Source organism: Gopherus evgoodei, chromosome 1 (genome assembly GCF_007399415.2).
Source record: "Gopherus evgoodei ecotype Sinaloan lineage chromosome 1, rGopEvg1_v1.p, whole genome shotgun sequence".
Taxonomy (NCBI): Eukaryota; Metazoa; Chordata; order Testudines; family Testudinidae; genus Gopherus; species Gopherus evgoodei.
In genome coordinates this window covers 158,149,573-158,171,868 of record NC_044322.1, presented here as the reverse complement: position 1 = coordinate 158,171,868, position 22,296 = coordinate 158,149,573, and the positions used below count along the sequence as shown (strand labels likewise).

General features: G+C 40.3%; 1 protein-coding gene across 1 annotated transcript in view; it reads left to right on the top strand.

Moving 5' to 3' along the window:
• Positions 1-268: 268 nt before the first annotated feature.
• TRAPPC10 (trafficking protein particle complex 10) overlaps positions 269-22,296 on the top strand; it is a 94,514-nt gene continuing 72,486 nt past the window's right edge. The window contains exon 1 of the mRNA XM_030576679.1: positions 269-501. Within this exon, the coding sequence (XP_030432539.1) occupies positions 408-501 (94 nt within the window). The 5' untranslated portion in view covers positions 269-407. The remainder of the gene's footprint in view (positions 502-22,296) is intronic.

The following is a 22,296-nucleotide window of genomic DNA, read 5'->3' as shown; positions in this document are numbered from 1 at the left end:
AGCGCCCCCGCTAGTCTGTCTGTCCCTTCCCCCACCCGCCGCTTGTCCCTCTGCCCGCCCTGCCCGCCCGGGCTCGTCTCTTCAGCTCGCACCCGCCCCCAACCTGTTCTGTGTCAGCGGCCCGCCGCCCGCTTCCCTGTAACCCCGCCCCTCCCCCCGGAAGTGGTAATGCTCCGCCAGCCCCACGGGAAGTGGGGAGCGCGAGACTCGCTGCACTCTGGGGCAGGGCCGCGGGGGCAGCGCGCGCGGCCAGGGGGGAGGGGGAGACCAGAACGGAGCAGCCTGTCCCGGCCCCCGGCGCGGGGCAGGGGGAGGAAGCCGGCGGCGGCGGCAGCGGCAGCAGCGCTGGTTCCATGGCGCGGAGCTGGAGCCGGAGCAGGAGCCGGGGCTGAGGACCCCGCCCGCCCATGGACCCTGCCGCGGCGCCGGCCGCCGAGGAGGAGGAGAAGCCGCCGCAGCCTCCGGTGATCTACACCATGGAGAACAAGCCCATCGTGACCTGTGAGTGACCAGGCGCCGCCTGCCGCTGCTTGGGCCGGGGGGCTCCCGGGTCCAGCGGGCTTCCTGGAGGGCGGGTGGCGGCGAGTCCGCCTGGCGGAGGTGACCGGGCCCGGCCTACGGGCACCCCCGAGGCTAGCGGGGCTCAGGGCGGAGAGCTCGGGCTCTTAGAGCCGGGGGTTGGGCCGGGTACCGGGCGCTCTGGGCAGCGGCACGTCCGGGACACTTCAAATCTCCCTGGTCCTAACGCCTCAGGACACCGGGAAGCCGGGGCGCCGCTCCCTACGCTGATTCCTTTTCTTTTCTTCCCTAGTTTTTTTGGAGAGCCGGTGGTGGTGGTGATAAATAGCCAATGTGATTTTTTTCAGGCTTACAACACTGCACGGTTGGGTTTACAGCCAGTGCAGGGGTATCTACGTTTCTCTAACACTAAACGTTTATGTAGATTTAAAAAAAAAGTAGTAAACATTTATTGATTTTTAGGTTTTGTAAAAAGCTTGGCTTTGATGTTACTCTGGATAGTCTTATCTACAGTAAGAGTAGTTAATTCTAACAGATTTTAGAAGATATGTTCATGCTTCATATTGTAAACCAGTCAGTGTTGAAGATTAGGATGAGAGCTAATGTTTGTTGCAGGCTTCCTCCCCTGTGCCTGCTTACTATGCAATCCTTATGTTGTTTCTTGTTTTAACTGTGACCCCTCTTCCTGGGACCCACAGTGACTCTTAGCCAGCCAGTAAAACAGAAGGTTTATTGGACAACAGGAACACAGGTTACAGCAGAGCTTGCAGGCACAGTCAGGACCCCTCCACAGAGTCCCTCTGGGCTTTCAGGGTGCTTGGATCCTAGCTAGGATACCCTGAATTCCGCCCACACAGCCCCAAGCCCAAACTCCAACTGCTTCCCTCCTGCCACTCCCTTCCTTTTTTCCCCTTCCCGGGCAAAGGTGTTGACCTTTCCCCTCCCTTACCTAGATCAGGTTACAGGCTCTGGCATCGTCCATCCCCTAAAGTCCTCCCCTGCACTCCCACTCCCCACACAGACAGTCCCTACTGCATCACATCTCTCCCCCCTTCGAGACTGAACTGAGCGGGGTCACTCTGCCCAGTGACCTGGGAAGTTCAGGGCCCCCTCTCCGGGACAACGCGTCCGCTGTCAGGTTGGCACTTCCCTTCACATGGACCACGTCCATGTCATAGTCCTGCAGGAGCAGGCTCCACCTCAGGAGCTTGGCGTTGGCTCCTTTCATCTGGTGCAGCCAGGTCAGGGGAGAGTGGTCGGTGTACACGGTGAAGTGTCGCCCAAAGAGATATGGCTCTAGTTTCTTAAGGGCCCACACCATGGCCAGGCATTCCTTCTCGATGGCCGCGTAGCTTTGTTCCCGGGGTAGCAGCTTCTTACTCAGGTACACGATGGGGTGTCTCTCCCCCTTTTCATCCTCCTGCATTAACACTGCCCCCAGTCCCGTGTCTGAGTCATCAGTGAACACCATAAAGGGTTTGTCAAAATCTGGGTTTGCCAGAACGGGGCCACTAACCAGAGCCTCCTTCAGCGCCCGGAAAGCCTCCTGGCACTGCTCAGTCCAGATCACCTTATTATGACTATGTCTATGTTTTTACAGAACCAAAAGTTCTCATTAAGAAAACAAAAAAAAATCCCTTAAGGATATAGGGACATGACTTCATGACTGACATAGTGGACATGCGACATAGTTTTCAAACCTTGCTATGTTTTAACTCTTGACTCCAGAATTTGAGATTCATTTGTAAGCATATCAGTTGCCAACAACAAGGAATTCATTCAAGTATGGCCCAATCCTAGCAAATGTTTTCATCCTTCAAATTGCCACAGTCAATTCCATTCAGGTATGATTGTGGGAAGAGGGAAAGTCATGAGAGTGCTTCTCTGTCCCATGTGTCACTTAAAATATTGGTGCTTCTCTGCAAGTCCTACTCAATCCATCTGTCCAGTTTTATGGGGTATCTACTGGCAGTCATACAGTTGTTATAAGAATTATTTTTGGAATGCATGTTAACACTTCAAAAAAAAACCTGATCAAACTTATGTTGTGATGTTGTGATGCTTTTGGAAGAAGCTGAGGGAGAGGCAGGACAGAAGTTAATTTTAGAGGGATTGGTGACTGGGAAGGAGCAAACCTGAGGCTTGGAGAAAGATAAAGTCTAGGAAGGGATGGGATCAGATCAAACACAATTAGCAGATTAGAGTTTAGGTGAAGAACAGTCTAACAGTTTTAATACTGTTGTGCTGTCTCGGAATACATAATCATATCAGCTTCATGCTGGTTTGGACTGACTTGGTACACACCAAAAGCAGCAGTTAACTTGGAATTATATCAGGAAAAAATCTTCAGTTATTTATCTAAGTTTTTATAGACTTACAGGCACTTCCAGTTATAGTTGTGAATGGTGGTCACTGTAAGAACATCAGAGGCTCTTAACTGCTGTATGAAAAATCCAGAGAAACAGTTAAACTTAATTGAAATTAGCAACTTCTTCCCCGTTTAACAAAATGGAACTGTTAACTTCTTGTTCATAGTGTCTATTGGGCCAGAGTTATGAAAGTGGGGGGGAAAAAACCTATATCACCAACATGAGAAATAGCCTATTCAAAAAGTTCTATCAGTTGAGCACACTCAATACTTTAGTGCTATGTGCTGTGCTCACTTCCAAGCTATCTATAAAATAAACCCAAACCCGCTGTGTATACAGTGCACTTTCTTACTTTAACAATGTTACATTTGTTTTATCTGATGAATTCTGTAAAATCTGTCTGACTTTCTAGACTGGTTTGGTACATGGAAAAGACTCCCTACTATAAACTCAATAGGATTTACTTATGCAGCCTGGAACGATGTTTTCACATCTTGCAAAATACTTAAAAATATGTGGTCTTTTTTTAATACCAGTACCTGTGCCTGTTTGTTTCTTCATTGATACTGCTTGTAAGCTAAATTTAATGATATGTAGAACCTTCCTTCTATTTCCACCTACTCCAAGAACCTTTCAAATCAGTTTCACTCCAAACTTATATTAAGAAAAATACACATGCTTTCCTTGTTACAGTATTGCGTTAATACTGTAGGGCTAAGGAGGAGGGCGTTCATAGACTCACTATTTTTAACTGTTACCCACCCTTGCCAAATGTGACTTCAGACTTAAATATTTTGCGCTTCATACAGGGTCTGTTTTTCATCTCTCAATTCTGATACCCCTTAACTTTTCAAAATGCCACACTTAGAATTCCATTCTCATTTAGCACCAATCACTTTGGAATTTAAAATACATCCGTGTTTTTACAAACTGTAATTGAACTTAGTGCTTGTGAAAAGTGTTGGGATGATAGTCCCAAAGATTGAAATCACCTGTACACAGCATAGATGTGGTAGACTCAACTTGTGGAATGTGAGGTATACGTTGTGGATGTGCATAGTTAAGGATTTTTCAGGGCTTTGTGGAAGTACTTTTACAGATACAATATGTGAATCTAGATGTATGAGCTATAAGACTACTAAGGCCCTTTTTCAGTTTTTATCTTGTTTAATTTTTCCCAGGAATTTATCAGTGTTTATTACCACAACAACAAAAACAGGTGAAAATCAGTGCAAAAAACGATTAATAATTTTTGTGGGTAAATCTCAAGGTTTATTTTGGTGGATGGAAAGGTGTGTGTGTGGGGGGGGGGGGAGGAAGAGTATTCAGTAGATTAGTGCTTTGAATTCCGTTCATCATGTGGTTTGCTACAGAAACTAAAACAGAACTCAAAACACGCTCCTCTGAGTTTAAAAAAACAATACGTTTCTAATCCCCAAATAAAATTTTTGTTTGAATAAACAGTTTTCTGTTGTAGACTTAGAGCTGTTAGCCTATAAATATTTACATATAGTAATTGGGCCACACCATTTGCAGTGCATACACTCGACTTCATCCTTTTTTCCTGTTCTTGTTTTTTAAAAACTTTTGAATACTTCCTTGGTTCTGAAAAGTACTCTGATACAGATTATCATTTTCTTCCCATTTTAGTGTGTCAGATCTTTAAACTGTTACCTGCTAACAGCTTGAAATGTTTACCTGAGATTCATCAGTATGTTCAGATGCTCACACACTTCAGAGCTTGTGTGCCTCTTTCTTGTGTGCATCTTCTAGACTAATGCATAGTCTTACTTCAGCTGGCAACTTTGCATATACACATATTAATGTATTATGAAAATACGTATATCTCATGCAATGTATTGTATATCCTAATAAAACAAGTTATTTATATATTTGAGTGATACAAAAGTAGGGTGGAAATAGAAAAAAATAATGTACTTTATGTAAAACCTGGGAATTTTTTGGTAAAAATTGTTTAAAACTGAAAACAAAGGGGCTTAAAGACTGCATACCTAAATCTAGGTGATCTGGCTAGTTCGTGGTAACCATGACAGTAAAGCTTGAATGGTTTGTGACCTCATCAGAATTCTGAGTTGTTTTCTATACCTTGTCAATTTCCTGCAATCTTTTCTGTACTTGATATCTCATGAGAGAAAATGCTTTAAATCTTACAAAGTACAAAATGTCCATGTGACTAGTACAGAAAATAATTTAACAAAAGTACTTTATTGGAAGCCGGGTTATGATGTTAGAAGTAATTCAACAAATAATAATACTGCTTACTTTGTATGCTGCTGTTCTCTTTTTTAAATAATGTGAATATTCTCTTGTTTTTAAAAAGGTTTTGTGATGTACAATCTTCAGGTAACAATGCCTGGGAGTAATATTTGCCCACGGTTATCAGTAGGCTCTTTGTCTGATTAAATGTGTAAAAATTTGATGTTGAGGAACTGAAATACAAAGAAATAATGCCAACCAGTTTCTGATTATATGAATTAAGGGTGAACATTGAATAAATTGTTTTTTGTACCCTAAAAATATCTTTTCTGTTACAAGCACGGTTGGATCCTTCTTCACTCCTCAGCATCTGGTAAATGCTTATACTGTGAAATAGTCCTCCTTTTAGAAATACTTCTGCCAGTCTGAGAAACCTGTATAGCTGTTCTGAATAATTAAAAAAAAAAAAAAAAGTTGGAGGGAGCCAGTCCTTTCTGAGCTGAAACTCAATTTGAACACAATCCTCTTCAACAAGCTGAATTTTAAAATAAAAAAATAGTTGCTGCCATAGGAAATCATAGGAAGCCTGGAAATTGCTTTGGAAAAAGTGCTACTTTTTTTCCTAAAGCAAAATGTAACATTATGCCTGTGGGTAGTTCTGCTCTGTCAAAATAATTTATGGCAAGATCAAGAATTCCAGCTTTATCTGTGTTTGCTGCTTTATAGTGAGATTATAATGTTTAAATAGAGTATAAAAAAGTAGTAGTTTGTTAGGACTTCACAAGATGGGTTGTATCAGTGACTGTCATAAATGTACCTTGAAAAGTAGTCTTTACTTAACATGGAAACATACCTGGCTTAAAATCTTCTTTACTCGCCAGTGGTGACTAGTCCTCATATGGTCACTATTTTTTCAGAGTTCAAGCTTGGATTTCTGAAATGAAAGCTTCTACACCTTTTGGTGGTAGAGTGAAACTGATAGACAAGTCAGTTTAATGAGCGCTATTCAGAACCCTGTAAGTACTGTAGTGTCTGTTCTATTTAGTTTCTTATACTATACAAATTGTCTTGGTGTCCGAACACCTTCTATTTCATATCTGTAAAATTATGCACCCCCAACAGAATTGTGACTGTTAGGGAGGGGTTGAAAGGCAACATCTTTTCCAATAGCATCACTGCAAAGCAGTTTAGGACAGGAACTCAAGACTGCTTTTTGAAATTGACATTGCAAGACGAATTTAGGTAAGAGAATGCAACTGGCCATTTTTGGCATCTGGCATGTAGGCTGGCAAAACAAAAATAATTTTAAACTTGACGGACGTATATGGTTATTATATCCTCAGGGGAAAAATCCCGTAAGGTTGAGAATACATATAATTTAGGACCAACAGTAATTTAATCAATAAAAATCCCAACATGAATGAGGTAGTTACTTAAAAAATAAAAAAAAACACATTAGAAACCTAGGACGTGCAAAGTGAAGAAATCATCATTGCCTTGGAGGTCTGGCTACTTCTTCTGAAATAGCCACTGGGGCTCTGCATAGTGGTACGAGTAGTTATTTCATCACGGCTAGTTTCTGCTAGGTTGCAAACCAGGGGGTTAAGCCGGAATCCAACACACTTTGTGCATGGCTGTGTTGCACTACGGGTACATTGCCAGCATAGCCCTGATTTCTGGTTTCTCTTTCTCATTCATGTTTATTTTGGAAGCATAGGAAGATAATTACTAAACAGGAACATGCTTTAGCTTTTCACTGTAGAATCTTCATGCAACAGCTGGATTCTGGAAGATGATTAGTCATATTAAGTGCTTCAAGTAAGTGTCAAGCTTTTGGAGCCAATGCTGCTGCAGAAGTATTACTGTGCTGCAAATTTGTTAATTAACGAATGTACTTTTAATGTGAATGGGCAGTATTTGAAAGTCAAGTAACTGAAGGGGAAAACCGACAAGTCTTGAACTCAGGTCTTTGTTTACCTTTGAATTAACTGATCTCACTAACACCTTAAAACAGTACAGACTTCATTCCTTGGTATCTTAAGTTACTTTTTGAAATATTTGAAATGTGAGGTTTGAAATTTCACATTTGTTCTAAAATGCTTAATACTATCATCAATACATTTTGAAGAATAAACAGCTTCTAAAGGATTTTAGATGCTCTGTCTGAACAGTAATTCCCAGGATTTTCATGTACTAGCATGTCAGAATGTTCTTACAAATATATATAGACCAGTGTTCTGATGTTATAGACTGGTTTCCTTTAACTGACTTGCTATTAAATTATTGTTACTATCCATGTTCTCCATTTTTTATCATAGAATGATACCATTTGGCAGGGATCTGTCAGTGAGTTTTCTCTAGTCCATCTCCTGCATCATTGCAGATGGACTACATTTTCGCTGAACTATCCCTAATAAAGAAATACCTGTGTTTTTGCAATCTCCTCAGCGGCTGCTTCCTTTGTAGTTGTTCTTGTAGTTATACAGGTCTTTAATTTTCCCTTCTGTAGCTTAAATTTCCCTTCTGTAGTAATATAACATTACTTTGTTATATTCTCACTAAATGAGTATTGGTCCATTGCACATAACACTTTCTCAGCAGAAGGGAAAAAAAAAATCCAAGTAGGGTTTCATTAGTTGCATTTTTATCCCTGTCATTGCTGCTGTGGAAGCACTGTAATGCAGGACTAGCAGCAAAAGCGCCACTGGTGCCGTTCTGGGGATGAAACCTGTATATGCAGAAGCTAGGGGAGAAGTCAACAGTACAGGTTAAGAGAAACAACGGGAGGGATGATCAAGGGAAGAGATGGACACAAATGGAGAAAGAGGAGACAAGAAAAAATAGAGAGAGAACTGTTGCAGTTTGAGAGGAATAATGGTCTTGTAGATAGGATCCTGGACTTGGGCTGGAGAGTTCTTGTTCATATCCCAGCTCCTGTACCACAACCTTTGTGACCTTGGACAAGTCACTTGGACAGTTATGCTATGTCTCAGTTCCCTTTGTGTAAAACAGGACTAAATACTTTATCTCACAGAGAGGTTGTGAGAATAAATTCATTAATGTTTCTAAAGTGCTCAGATACTAAGTGCCCATTTTTTGGCCCAACAGGGTGTAGAAGTGCTATGCAGAGTGCCTTTCATTGTTCTTCTAAGCAACTGTCTCCTTGAAGAAACAGCATTGTGGTCTGTAGAGGGAGATGAGTCCAGCTTGTTGCTAGAGAAATGTATGCTGTCATTGCAGAGCCTTTGAAGGAGAGAAGTTTATAAGAGGTCACTGAGGGATGAGAGGAGATAATCCTTATCTGTGCCCCCCCCCAAAACAAACAAACAAACAAACAAACAAAGGAAGTGCCTCCCTGGCTGGGAGGGAATAGAAAGATCTACAGAAACAAGTGCAATGTGCAACCCAAATCAGAGAAATGTGTGGGAGTGAGTAGTCTAGTCTAAATTTTTTTGATAGTGGTAATTGTTAGATTTTTTTTTGGTAGTTAAAATGATTCATATTACCTAGGGTTGTGTTACAGGTGTCTTTAAGCTGTGAATGTCTCTTGCCCCCAAACATAATTAAATCTCTGTAGCCCATTATTACTCTCCAGCCAACACTTGGCCTTTCTATACTTAGTTAAGGAAGAATTCTCTCCCTGCCCCCTCCGAGATGAGGGCTGGTTTACATTAGCCAAATGTAAGGGATACAGCAACAAAGGATGTCTTCTTCTAGTAGTGCATCTTCATAATTTTTTTGTCTACAAGGAAATTCAAGATTTACCTCAGCCAATTCCAAAAGAACAAATATTTTCTCTTCCCAGGAAGCAACCTGGCTTCAATCCTGTGGAAGGTTCCAAAATTGTTTGTTTCCCATTTATGCACAGTCTTTGCTACGGTATAGGTTGGAGGTCCTTTCCTTCTCCACAGCTGATTTGTGCCCTCTGAGTATTCTTACAGTGAAGGCAGATGGCTGTATCCCATCCAATGAAAAGGGAATTTACTGTTTGCCCGCCAGTTGAAGGATGGGGCCTATACAACCTGTCTCCATTTGTTATCTTAATGTAGACAGAAATTACCTGCAATTCTGCTCCTTTGAAGTTATCACCACACAGGATTTCTGTCACTTTGGGATTCTCCTTCACTTTTATATTTCAAGAGTTGGTTTATTGACATCCTTGAAACATGTTCCTTTTTGTGAGACTGTTTGCATTTGTGTGCAACTGAAGTTTGTTTGGGAGTGCCTCTGTGACTTTTAAGAACTCACACTAAGTAGGTTCTAGAGGGGGCTTGAGGTAGTGGCATTTGAATAGAGTATGAGGGAATAAACTCATGCTCCAGCTACTGATTCCTGACCGCCAAAAATCACAGAGCTAGAGGAGACTTCCAACCTAGCTTGTGCTAGAAAGTTGAGACCCTAGATTGGGAATCTTGCATGACATAGCCTTCAAAGGAGCAGAATTAGTTAAGGAATATTTCCTTCTGCTGTTTTGGACTTGCACTTCTATGTTTGTCTAAATAATCTCATGAGTCTTCTTGCTTTAGCAGCAGAAAGGACAGTAACTACTTAATTAAGTGTCTGGCCTTTGTCATATTCTGAGCATCATCTTTTAATATTACAGTCTGTTATAAATAGTCTAGGTACTTGTCTTATTTACCTACAACGTCTCTGACCCCGTATGCCAGTGTATTGTAGGTGATGTTTGCATAGAATAACCTTTAGTGCTACTAATAAGTTCAGCCAAATTTGCTGATTTCCTGTACCCCCCACTGTAGTATTTGGTAGTTGCATTTGTTCCATTTTTGAGACAGTTGATATTGCTAGGAAAAAAGGTGCTTTTTTTCTCCCCATTCATCCTCAGACTCCTGCCCAGATCATAAAACCTGCTGACAATTTTTTGTATTTGCTTTAAAAAATTATTATAAGTAGCACTATTCACATTATTTGTCTTTTGTAAAGTTGATTTTTAGGGCATTGGTTTCTTTCCAGACAAGGAAAGGACCAAAGTCCTTCAGTTTCATTAGATATTCTCTAGAATTATCGATTTCATGTTTTGTTTCAATAGTACCTAAATCTAAAGGCCTTTCATATTTATTACAGAACTTGAAATGGTGCCATCTGATTTAAGCTATTTAAATACTATATTTAAACTGAGTATACCACTAAATAGAGGACATTTTTATTACCAATGTTTAAAAAAAAAAAAAGGCATAAGAATGAACTCTTCTGAGGAGATTAGGTAGCTTGAGGGCTTGGTTGTGGGACATATAATACATTCTATATCTTGGCCTCCAGTTAAAATCTAGCCTACATTGGTAGGTCACGAAACAGCCATAAAATAGGAATGGTTTTGAATTGCATACCGGTGCACATTGGATTGAATCTGAGACTAGCAGATTAAAGGTGCTATGGACTAACGCCTTGTCTGAATGTTAAATACCAGTGCAAGGTGGGGGTACAGTGCTATAATTCTGATATAAATCTCTGGCAGCACTAAGAGTTGAACACTAGTCTCCTGAATCTCAGTGTACAGTGCCTTAACCACAAAACCATTTCCCCCTCAAAGTTGTAGAAAGTTAGGCACCCAGAATTATAAGCTATTGTGACATTACCCGGGGTATAATTTTACAATTTAAACTGTTGAACAGCTGTCCCCCCTCAATTCTCCAATCTGGGGTGCCTTTTACCCTGTATTGCTGTGAGAGCAGCCACTCCAGGTCTGCTCTCACACAGCCTCCAGCATGTAAATTACTCCCACCTAGGGTGTCCAGCTAGCAAGTGTGAAATATTGGGACATGGTGTGGATGGTAATAGGCACCTATATAAGGCACAGCCCCAAATATTGGGACTGTCCCTATAAAATCAGGACATCTGGTCACCCTACTCCCACCTACACTGTATGAGTGCTATGGCCAGCTGCTCTTGAAGTACACTGCAGAGCAGCACCAGCCAACTTCCAGTCCCAGACTTTCCTCCAGAAAAGTACATCTTGTACTGCCGAGCCCTCTCCTGGACAATAAAAGCTCATATTAATAGAAAATGATATGCACAAATCCTGTTATCTCAAATGGAGTTTCTCAAACACTTCACTCCAATAAAACAAGTTTATTAATGACAGAAAGAGTTTAAGCGATTATGAGTAATGATGCATAAAAGTAATAATTGGTTACAAGAAAAAAGGTAAAATGCAGCTAATATCTAACTTAAGCTTAAATGAATTCAAAGAAAAGGTCTCTCACCACATGCTTCAGCAGACATATTGGCCGGATTCCTTTTGAAAAGACACCTCCAGTTCAGTGTTAGCTACACTTGGCTACACTTGCGAGTTACAGCGCAATAAAACCTCCCAGACTGCTGTACCTCACTCCCCGTCCACACTGGCAAGGCACGTACAGCGCTGTGTCTGTGACTACAGCGCTGCTGGTACTCCACCTCCCCGAGAAGAATAACAGCTGTTGTGTATTGGCTGAGATGCTGCTGCTCCCCTGTAAACAGGGAGTAATGTTATTACACACTGATTGACTTCTGGAAACTCCCCATAATCCTTTTAACTGAAGCATCCTCTTGTTTTGTTGTGAACTCCAGAGGAGGAAGTGCCCTTTCAAAGTTCCATTTCGGGGCTACTTATCAAAAAACCAAACACAGTTACTATTTGCTTTGAATGAGTGAGAGGCAGGCAGGGGGGCTCCATTTGGAGTGCCGACAGCAAACATTTGCTTGAAGAGAGAGGTAGGGGAAGGGAGGTTGGGGTTTCGGGGAGCGGCTGCTTATCTGGTCTATGAGAAAAAAAGAAACAGCTGCTGTTTGCTTTCAGTGAGTGAGAGAGAGGTGGGGGAAGGAAGGAGGTCTCAACTTGCAAGACAACATGCTGACACAAAAACCATTTGCAGATAGAAGGTGGTTTATGACTCTTCGATTTTGCTGCTCTACTCTAGATGTTTTCCTGCATGCTCCCCTAAGGAACAATATATATGCTGTCATTCACTTGTAAAGATCTTTCCATCACTTTAAGAGATGAGGCAAACATTTTTACTAATCAGAAGTATGCGTCTCCGTTTGAGTTAAGATGAACCAGACTTTTTAAACTTGGTGTGGTAGCTTTAGTTATATTTAGGGCGCTACCAAATTCATGGTCCAGTTTGGTCAATTTCAGTCATAGGATTTAAAAAATTGTAAAGTTCAGGTATTCTGAAATTTCAGTTTCGAATCCATGGGGGTCCCAACCTGAAAGGGGGCAATAGAGGGGATCCCAAGGCTGTTGTTGGGGGGGGTGTGTGTTTCAGTATTGCCCCCCTTCTGAGCTGCTGCTGATGGCAGTGCTGCCTTCAGAGCTAGGCTCCTAGCCAGCAGTGTTAGAGCTCTCTGCAGCTGGGGGAGGTTCCTGGAGGTGGGTCTCACCTGGCCTCAGGAGTGACACCTGCAGGGGAAGAGGAAGTCCAGTCACTTCTCATCCCAGATGGGACTAGCATCTGGAGACCGGCACACAGTAAGAACCCCCAGCCCTACGCTAGCCAGATTTCATGGGGGAGATCAGATTTCACAGTCCATGAATCATTTTTCATGGCAGTGAATTTGGTAGGGCCCTAGTTGTATTCTAGGTTTTCAGCATTAAAAGTCCAAAATATTGTAAATATATGTCTAACACAAATAAAATTACATTGTTTTAAGAGGTGGAGGAATATGTATAGAGCCAACAAAATAGACTCTAATCCATCTAGCATTGCTTTTTTTAGTCTGCATGAATGGAATGTGTGTACAAATACATAACTACGCCTTACTCAGTACCTCTGGTTTTTTGCTCACGGGGTGCTATTTAATCTGGTATAAACCGTAGGTCATGTGAAATGCTACATACATATAATTAAAAATCCTGGAACTCTTGCTATTTGGAAAAGTATTGGTGTAACAAGCTTGTTCATTTAAGAGTCATCTTAGGTTGTTTTCCAAATAGCTTCTTTTATCACTTAAAATAATAGTCTCTGTGTTATACTATATAGTAGAGTGCATTATCAGTTTGCAGCGATAGATTTCCTGTCTAGTCTTCCTTGGATGTAGAAGTTATGATCAGTCTGTTAACGTTATTACTTTTTTGGCTAGGGGTCGTCTAGGCTTTCTTCTCTGTAGCTCTTTTCACCCTGCCCTTGCCCTGAGGGATTCTGTTACAGTGTTGATCCTTTTGGCTCAAGAGTCTAAATGCTGAAGTCTTCGGGAGTGTCTGCTAGCTGGGTCTCTGGGGAGCAACGTGGAGTGTTCCATTTCATTACATTCACTCTCCAACAATAAATGTTGGGATTTTTTCTTTTTAGCCTTTGATAGCCCTTGGATCAGAACTATCATTTACCATCTGTGTGCCACCAAGCCGTTACTAGGCCATTAAGGTGTAGTTCAGTTTTGTATGAACTTTTGTGACTTGAAAATCAGTAGCTGTCCTCTGTGGCTTAGCTTCTCCAGCTACTATAACTTGCTGTTAGCACAAAATCAGCAATAATGGGGATTAAATTTGCTTCAGTGTTAAGCTTATAGTAAATTTCACAAACTGTAACCTTAAATCAGTTGTGAGGTCTGGTGTAATGCTCCTGGATTTCAATGCGGGAAGAAAGAGTACTATGGTGAAGACTGAGTAGCAAAATTTCTGCAGTACAGTACAGGCATCTGGAGATCATTGACTGTACAGTTTTATTTCAGACTATCTTGAGAAACCAGGGTGGATGAAAATGGATGATTTAAAAAAAAATTTAATTGGATTATTTTGATTTTATTTAATGTTTTTCTTTTTAAAAATAAACTGTTTAAAATGAAATCTAAATTCAATACAAAATATATGAAGCCCTACACATTATCTCTTAAAACATTTAAAAATATGCCGAATCCATGAGCTTCTATCAAAAGTTAAAGGCTGCTTTTCTATCTAAAGAGAGAATGAGAGGAAAAATGATCTAACTTTTGAGGTCAAGGTTTATTATATACATAGCACTAATGAGTGGTACTGTGTAAGGGCTCGTTTTGTTTAATAGTGTATGCTGTTGAGTTTAAACGTCAACTACCATCCTAATATCACTTGACACAATCATCTAATAAATAATAGATTATTTTCACCATTTTCTGGCATACTGCAAGTGTACAGTTAATTAAAATCTGAAAATATTAATATGATTGCTTAAATAAATATATATCATTTTAGTGTACCCACCGAGGTAGCATAAAGATGTTCCAAATCTAGTGTATAGGCTCTATTAGTTGTAAATCACAGATCTTAATGGTTATATTAACCAGTGCAAATGCACCTTTCTCTAGAAAGTAACTGAAGTACAAATGTTAAAGTTGATTAACATGGATTTAAATAGCCTTGATTTAAATCAATTCACCCTGTAAGAAACTGTACTAAGCGAATAATATCTATTAAATATGAATATTTTGCTGACAACAGTGTTGTGCTCCTGTGGCACCACATTAAATTTTTTCTCCAGTTTGCTATGTAATGGGTAAGAATGCTGTCATTTTAACAGGCTTCATGGGGTTTCAAAAATCATGTTGTAGGGAAGTTTCCCTATATAAATGCTCAGTTATGTTCATGTTGGTGTCTGTACTGAATTTAAAGTGTTTAAACATATAGTTATAAGGAACTGTTAATTAAGGTAATGTGGCTAAGGGACCCTGTGGTTCAAAATGGAGTCTGGACAATTAACATCTCTGACTCCATATTTTTCGCCCTTCTTCTTGTCACTTGTGGTGGAAAGGAGCAACAGCCACTAGGGGGTCCAGTTCAGACCAGTTCAAACCTGGAATATTTGCACCATAGAATATATAAAAGGATTGTGCGCCCTAACCAGACTGTTCATCTGAGAGGCACCCGATATCAGTCTTGTTTGCACGGGCTTCAAGAATCACCTCTATGGATCAAGATCTATCCCATTGATCTGGATGGCATCTTACACCTGAATCAACGTCATCTTACACCATCCTGGTTCCAGCATTGCTGTTTCCTGCTTACACCATCCTGGTTCCTGTACGTGGATGGTCCAATGTTCATCCTGCCATAACCGGGTTGCACGATCTGTCGTAGGTCCAAGATCCAACGAACCTGAGCTTCAAGGACAGATATCGCCATCAGCTACCTAATTCAGACCAAGGTCATCTGTTGTGACACAGCATAGTTTTGGGGTGTTTTTGTTTAGGATTTATTCTGTTGGAATTTATGGCTAAAGGGGTTGTGAAGGACCAGGCTTCATACCTATCTTTCTGGGGCAACCACAATTGAGTTTCTTGCTTCCTTAATAAATCATCTTTGTGTTTTCAAAGAATATCTGTCTTTTCTTTATGAAAGTTAGGGTGGTAGGAGGAACTGATATCTCTGCTCCGTAGGAGATAGGTACTGTAGGCCAGCTCAAGTACCTGACCTCTTTCTGCTAGTTTGAACTTAAGAATATGCCTGAAATAATAGAAAGTCAATGGACTAGAGTGTTTTGACAGACTAATATATTGCAATGTTAAACTGAAGGTTGACGAACTTATGGAAAATGAATACTGGTATGTTTTATGTTTCAATGTTTTTATATAAATACTTTGGCTCCAATTCTACATTTATATTCTTCAGCAAGATTCTTCTGATCATGTTTAGATCACTGATATTGTCTGTTACCTCCTGTCTTTAGGCTGGCTAACACTTTCCATTCTAAAATATTCTATCAACCACTTTTTTTGTGAAGCTCAAACATCTACATTGTTTGTAGCAGGGCTTTGAAAGTTGACATGGGGGAGTCCTCTGGCTAACCTTTTCTTATGAAATTCATTTGAGATTTATCTGATTTTAACTGTTAATCACTATCAGGCTAGAAATAAGGAGCAAATTTTTTAAGTGAGGGTAATTAATCATTGAAACAATTTAAAGTCAAAATTAGATGTTGTTTTGCGAAGAGATATGGTCTAGGTCAAATAAGAATTCAAGCAAGTCCTTTGGCCTGACTGAAGAAGGTTTATAGCTATTGCTTTGTGGCATTATGTATATGGAGTAACACTCCATTTTGTGGTACCAAATTTGGTTTAAATGCATAGCTGAAATTTTCTCTCTACCTTGGCCAAGTACAGAGAGATTTGAGAGGCCTTGAAAATGATGCATAAAACTGACCGCAGTTTCAAATAATCTGTGAAGCACTGCCCTAGGAGGATCATATACAAAAATGTCTTTCTTACTAACGTCTGATAACTTGCTGAGAATAAAAGATGGCTACATTTTGCCCTACCACCTCTTTATCACCGTCTCCTATGTTCTACAGTGAGTAGTGTGGCTGCTTAAATCTGGGGCACTTTTTATTCTGCTTTCCGCTTCAGTGTAGTATCCAAAACGTGATCTGGTCGCAGTAACAGTTGGCCTGAGTTACACATGGAACCTTGGATGAACTACACCACTGCACTAAGAAATGACAGGAAAACTGAAAACTTTTCCTAGTTAAGTCACCACCACCAGGTTCAAAAATAGATATATTTCATAATCTTCAAAAAAAGGGATGTTACCAGTAATCTTCATGTAATTAAGGATTTCCTTAATTTCTTAAATTTCAGAGACTGCTGAAGCAGGAAAACCCCCTTAAATATTTGCTTAATTATGATATACTTGCCAGCAATGTTCCCTCTAATTTTTCCCACACATGCGGAATTAATTTTATGTGTACCATTATGGAGGTGATGTGTGACACATCACCTCCATATTGGTGCACAAAACAAAATTCATATGGTGGAGGTGGAGCTGAAGGGTTTGGAGTGTGGGAGAGGGCTCAGGGCTGGGGCAAAGGGGTTGAGGTGCAGGGATGTGAGGGCTTTGGCTGAGGGTTTGGGCTCTGGGGTGGGGCCAGAGATGAGGGGCTAAGGACTGGGGCAGAGGGTTGGGGTGGGGGTGGTGAGGGCTCTGGCAGGTGCCTGAGATGAGGGGTTTGGGGTACAGGCTGCCTCGTGGCTATGGTGGGGAGAGAAGATTCCCCTCTCTCTCCCTGCAGCAACACCTGGGCTGGGGGAGGGGGGGGAAGAGGCGCCTCTCCCCATGGCAGCAGCTCTGGGGCTGTGGCATAGGTGCCTGTCCCCTGGGCTGCATCAGGGCTGGGGTGGGTTGGGGCTCGGGTGCCTGTCACCCTGCTGTGGCAGGTCCACCGAGGGTGGGTTCCCTGAACACTTGTGTGTTGCTTAATAGGCTGCTGCATGGTTGCGCAGCTTACAGGGAACTTAGCTTGCCAGTTGTCATACAAATCGGTTAGAACTTTCATGTTTAGGTGAGCAGGAAAGGCCACTGATTTGGTCAATTTAATGTACCCTCTATACATGCAGGCATCATATGTCATTAGAAAGGTACTTATATCTATTTAAGATGAGACATGATATGGAACTGTTAAGTGGGGCCATTAGCATAGAAACGGGGATAAACAATGACATCATCAATGCATTAAAATGACCACTTTAATATATTTGCATTAATTTTGGTTAGTTTAATGACTATTATTTCAAGACATAAAATTGGATTTGATCTCAAAGCATCACAACAACAAACTAAAGGGTAAAACGAAATCTAATACATTTTTTACAGGTATCATTGAAATGTAATAGCACTAATGACATTTCCAGTCAACCTTTTTATCATCATCATGTTCATCATTATGATCTCTGAGTGCTTGGTTTACCAGTCATTATTGCCTTGGCATGTACACCATTCTGTTCAGGGAAGAGTGTGCTGACTGTACACATAATTGATTTTTCTTGCATACGTTTTCATGGCAAGTCAGTTCTGGGTCTGTTCTAGGTTTTTTCAAACACTGCATACTGTATAACAGGGATAGGCAACCTATGGCAAGTGTGCTGAAGGCGGCACACGAGCTGATTTTCAGTGGCACTCACACTGCCTGGGTCCTGGCCACCGGTCCAGGAGTGCTGCATTTTAATGTAATTTTAAATGAAGTTTCTTAAACATTTTAAAAATCTTATTTACTTTACATACAACAATAGTTTAGTTATATATTATAGACTTATAGAAAGAGCTTCTAAAAACATTAAAATTTATTACTGGCATGCAAAACATTAAATTAGAGTGAATAAATGAAGACTCGGCACACCGCTTCTGAAAGTTTGCCGACCCCTGCTATATAAGATACTTTGATTACCCAGGGAGACTACGTTGTATTTCCTGTGATGCAGCACTACCTGCACACTGTTCTTGAAACCCACTCTAGTTATTAAATGGGATGTATTCTTTCCAGCAATGGTCTGTATGTTGGTGTCTATATCGTCTCCTTCATGAAGAGTTTCCACCCTCCGGAAAGTGGTAGAATTCCATTTGGAATGAACACGCCTCCTTGGAATCTTTCTGCTTCAATTTTTGCAGCCCTATTGATGAACCCTCAGCTCACTATAATTGATGCAGAATTCATAGGGTAGTTGTTCTGCAAGACTTCTGTGCGGTAGTGTGATAATTTTGGAACTCTGCAATTGAGAGGTGCCTTCTTTGAAGGTCTTCTAAAGGATTAAACTCTTTGCTGGCTGAACTATATGCCTCTTTATCAACCAAAGGACAAACTCCTGCACCAGTTGGGGCACAAAAGTAGCTGACCTCTTAACTAGAATCACATGGCTTTGGATTATATTATGAGGCTTTCATTTTGGCTGTTTCAGACTGACTGACTAAAGAGATGTAGTATAAACCACTTGTTCATTTGAAAGCTGTTCATCAGGCTCACTCACCAGAAGAACACCCACAAAATATTTGAATGATTTAAGTTCTTGCTTCAGATTACTAGTAGCTTGGATAGCAACAGCTTCTGTTACATTGCATAGAACAGTGGTAGACTTGCCTTATGCGTGTTGCGCATAGAATTAAATTGCAGAACCATACTGTTTTTCTAATTTTTTCCTATAACTTTCTACTGGAATAGCTTGCAGTTTCTCCATCTGAGGGAAGTAGGACATTATATCTTTGTAACAGCCTGGATGTGGAGAGGAGCTTGTACATAAAATCATTCTCTCTCTCTCTCTCTTCAATCAACTGATAAAATGTGGTGTGACAAGGTGATTGTGTTGTTGCAGTGTAACTAGAAGATTTTGCTTTGGTTCATTTTACTCAGTTAGGAAGAAAGACGTGTTGAGGGATAAACTACATCCTTGGCAATCAAGTCAAGCGAACAGTGCAACAGGTCTGATTGCTGGAAGATGTGCTAGCTCTGGTGGCTACAGAAGCAGGTGAACGTGATGCTCTGTGAACAGATTCAGAGTCTGTTTTCTTTCCTGGGTTCAATACAGACTCGTGCCAAAGTCGACTTGCTTGTGTGTTTCTGTAAGCAATTCCTGTGATAGCATATTGGTGGCTCCTCAGCTAAAAACTATAAAACTCATCCAGTAGCCACCAATTCATCTCTTTTGGCTTCTGCTGCCAGCATCACAGAATTCTGCCCAGCACTGGTAGCTTTTGACAGATTTATGCAGTCTTTTGACTTTATTGACAAAGCACGTTTTTCAAAGTTTGTGGAGAGTCTTTCTCTTTGATGTAAGATTTAAGGAGCTTGTATCCTCCGTGTCTTCATATACTGTAACTTGCCTGTAGAAGTAAAATTCCCAAAATGTATTGTTAGCATTAGCATCACCACTACCAGTTTTTCACAAATATACAGACTTGTGCTAAATTAGATGTGTATTGTCATCCTTAACATGAATACTGTGCATAAGTGTCACTGAATTAAGCTAGTTTCTAGAATATTTCAAAGGCTGGTAGGTAATGCATAGGCAGTTACAATTAAAACCTTCTAGCAGGCAGACATGATGCTTTGCTGTAAGTACAGTAGCTTACAAATGCAGAAGCATTACATTAGGAATTCACATACATTTATCAACTCACTATGCAGTACAAACTATGGACATTCAATCCGCTGCTACGGGTGTACAATCTTCAGTATAAAACTTATCTGGTCAGAAAATTTCAATTGAAAATATAGAAAACTATTATCACTTGTGAGATACTTTGACAATTAAGAATATGCAATGTGAAAACATTTCATGTTTGTATATTGCAGAATGTTGATGATTGCCATTTTTGCCACATGCTAAAAAAGTGCCCATGCAAAACCAATATGTCTTTTAATAAATTATTTGGTAGCTGTAACCAATAAGCACCACATTAAGATATTGAAATTAGCATAAACAGTAAAAAATTATCAGAGGGGTAGCCATGTTAGTCTGGACCTGTAAAAGCAGCAGAGAGTCCTGTGGCACCTTATAGACTAACAGATGTGTTGGAGCGTGGGCTTTTGTGCTCATGCTCCAACACATCTGTTGGTCTATAAGGTGCCAAAGGACTCTTTGCTGCTTTTACAGTAAAAATTGTAGTCATAATCATGTTGCAGTGTTTTTGGAACTGCAAGAAGTGATGTGTTCTCATTTTAGGTACCATTGTTTTACCTCACCTACAGGCTTATGCACCACTTGACAGCTCCACATCTTACCTCATCTACATGTACATAAAATAAGCTTTCAAATGATATGTGATCATGTGTATAGGGTGGGAACACAACACTCCAAAAATGGAGAATTGCCGCACACCTAATTGTAAACAATCTTTAACTTGCACAATGAGTGAGCTTTAAAAATGAAGTCTGTAAAGGGATTTTAAATTCTAAGTTGGGCAGTTACTTATGGCTTTTGCTGTGAGAGAGATTGCATATGAGGAACTGAAAACTAATTTTTCATTTATTGTAAGATGATATGGGAGTTCATTTTTGATGAACAGAAGATAATAGTCCATTGTGAATACTCTAATTATTCATGAACAGTGTTGCACAAAGAGCAATGACAATTGTATCCACCCTAATTCTGTGTTACTATTTTGTGTTTGCTGTACATTTTATACATATTATGCAAAATGTTTACAGGGAAGTGTGATGCAGTTGCATATATTATGCTAAACTACTTATTACACTTTGTGCAGCATGATTTCTAGCAACATTATCCTCTTTGCTGTATTGTTCAGATTTGTTAAAATTTGTCACTGAGGCATAGTCTTATGAGAAAATACTGGTATCTAAAATTTCATGAAGTTTTCATATACTTGTGTTTGTCTGTATTACATAGTCATTACCTTTAGCTTTAAAATTTTTTAAAAGTATTTTCTATTTCTAATAATCTAATGCAATCACTGAAAGCTGAATATTAGAGGGAAGGGAAATACTGTTTAAAAAATACACTGGAACCTAATAATCAGAAATTAACAATCCAATAATTTTCTTTAAATTCTGAACTTACAAGTCTAGAAGTGGCAATATCTTAACATCAAATGTTGCTATTCTGCAACATGTTAATTTTCAATCCCTAGCAAAGTTAACTGCAAGGTCATAAGCAGCTCTGAGATGAGTACAGAGCAGTATGATTATGGGATAATGTAATTCAGTGGTTCTCATACTTGTGTACTGGTGCCCCCTTTCAAATAGCAAGCCTCTGAGTGGGACCCATCCCCCCCTTTATAAATTAAAAACACTTTTTTATATATCTAACACCATTATAAATGCTGGATGCATAGCGGGGTTTGGGATGGAGGCTGACAGCTTGCTACCCCCCATGTAATAACCTCGCGACCCCCTGAATATGCACACAGATTACGTTTTCTGCCTTTTCCTTGCTTAGGGTTTGATGCAAAGTCCCTCATGTGATCACCCAAGCTGAAAGCCAGTTCCACTTACTGGCACACCAAAGGTACAATAGTCACATTGGGGGACCATGCTTATGTCTCCCTGGAAGGAAGAAGTGTGTGGGGGAAGAGGACAGGGGGCCGTTCTTTGAGGCTTTCTTTGGGCCTTTCTTTTCAGCCAGAATTGTTCCTGTCTTTCCTTCCTGTTCCAGCTAACAGGAGTTTTGATAGGTCAAGGGCCTTTTGCTAGTGTTTTAGAGCAGTTGCGCTCAATCTTTCCAGACTACTTGTACCCCTTTCAGGAGTCTGATTTATCTAGCATACTTCTCAAGTTTCATGTCACTTAAAACCTGCTTGCTTACAAAATCAGACATAAAAATACAGACGTATCACAGCTCACTATTATTGAAAAATTGCTTATTTTCTCATTTTAACCGTATAATTATAAAATAAATAAATTTGAATATAAATATTGTGCTTACAATTCAGTATATAGCACAGTATAAACAATTCATTATCTATGAAATTTGTTTGTACTAAATTCACTAGTGTTTTTTTATG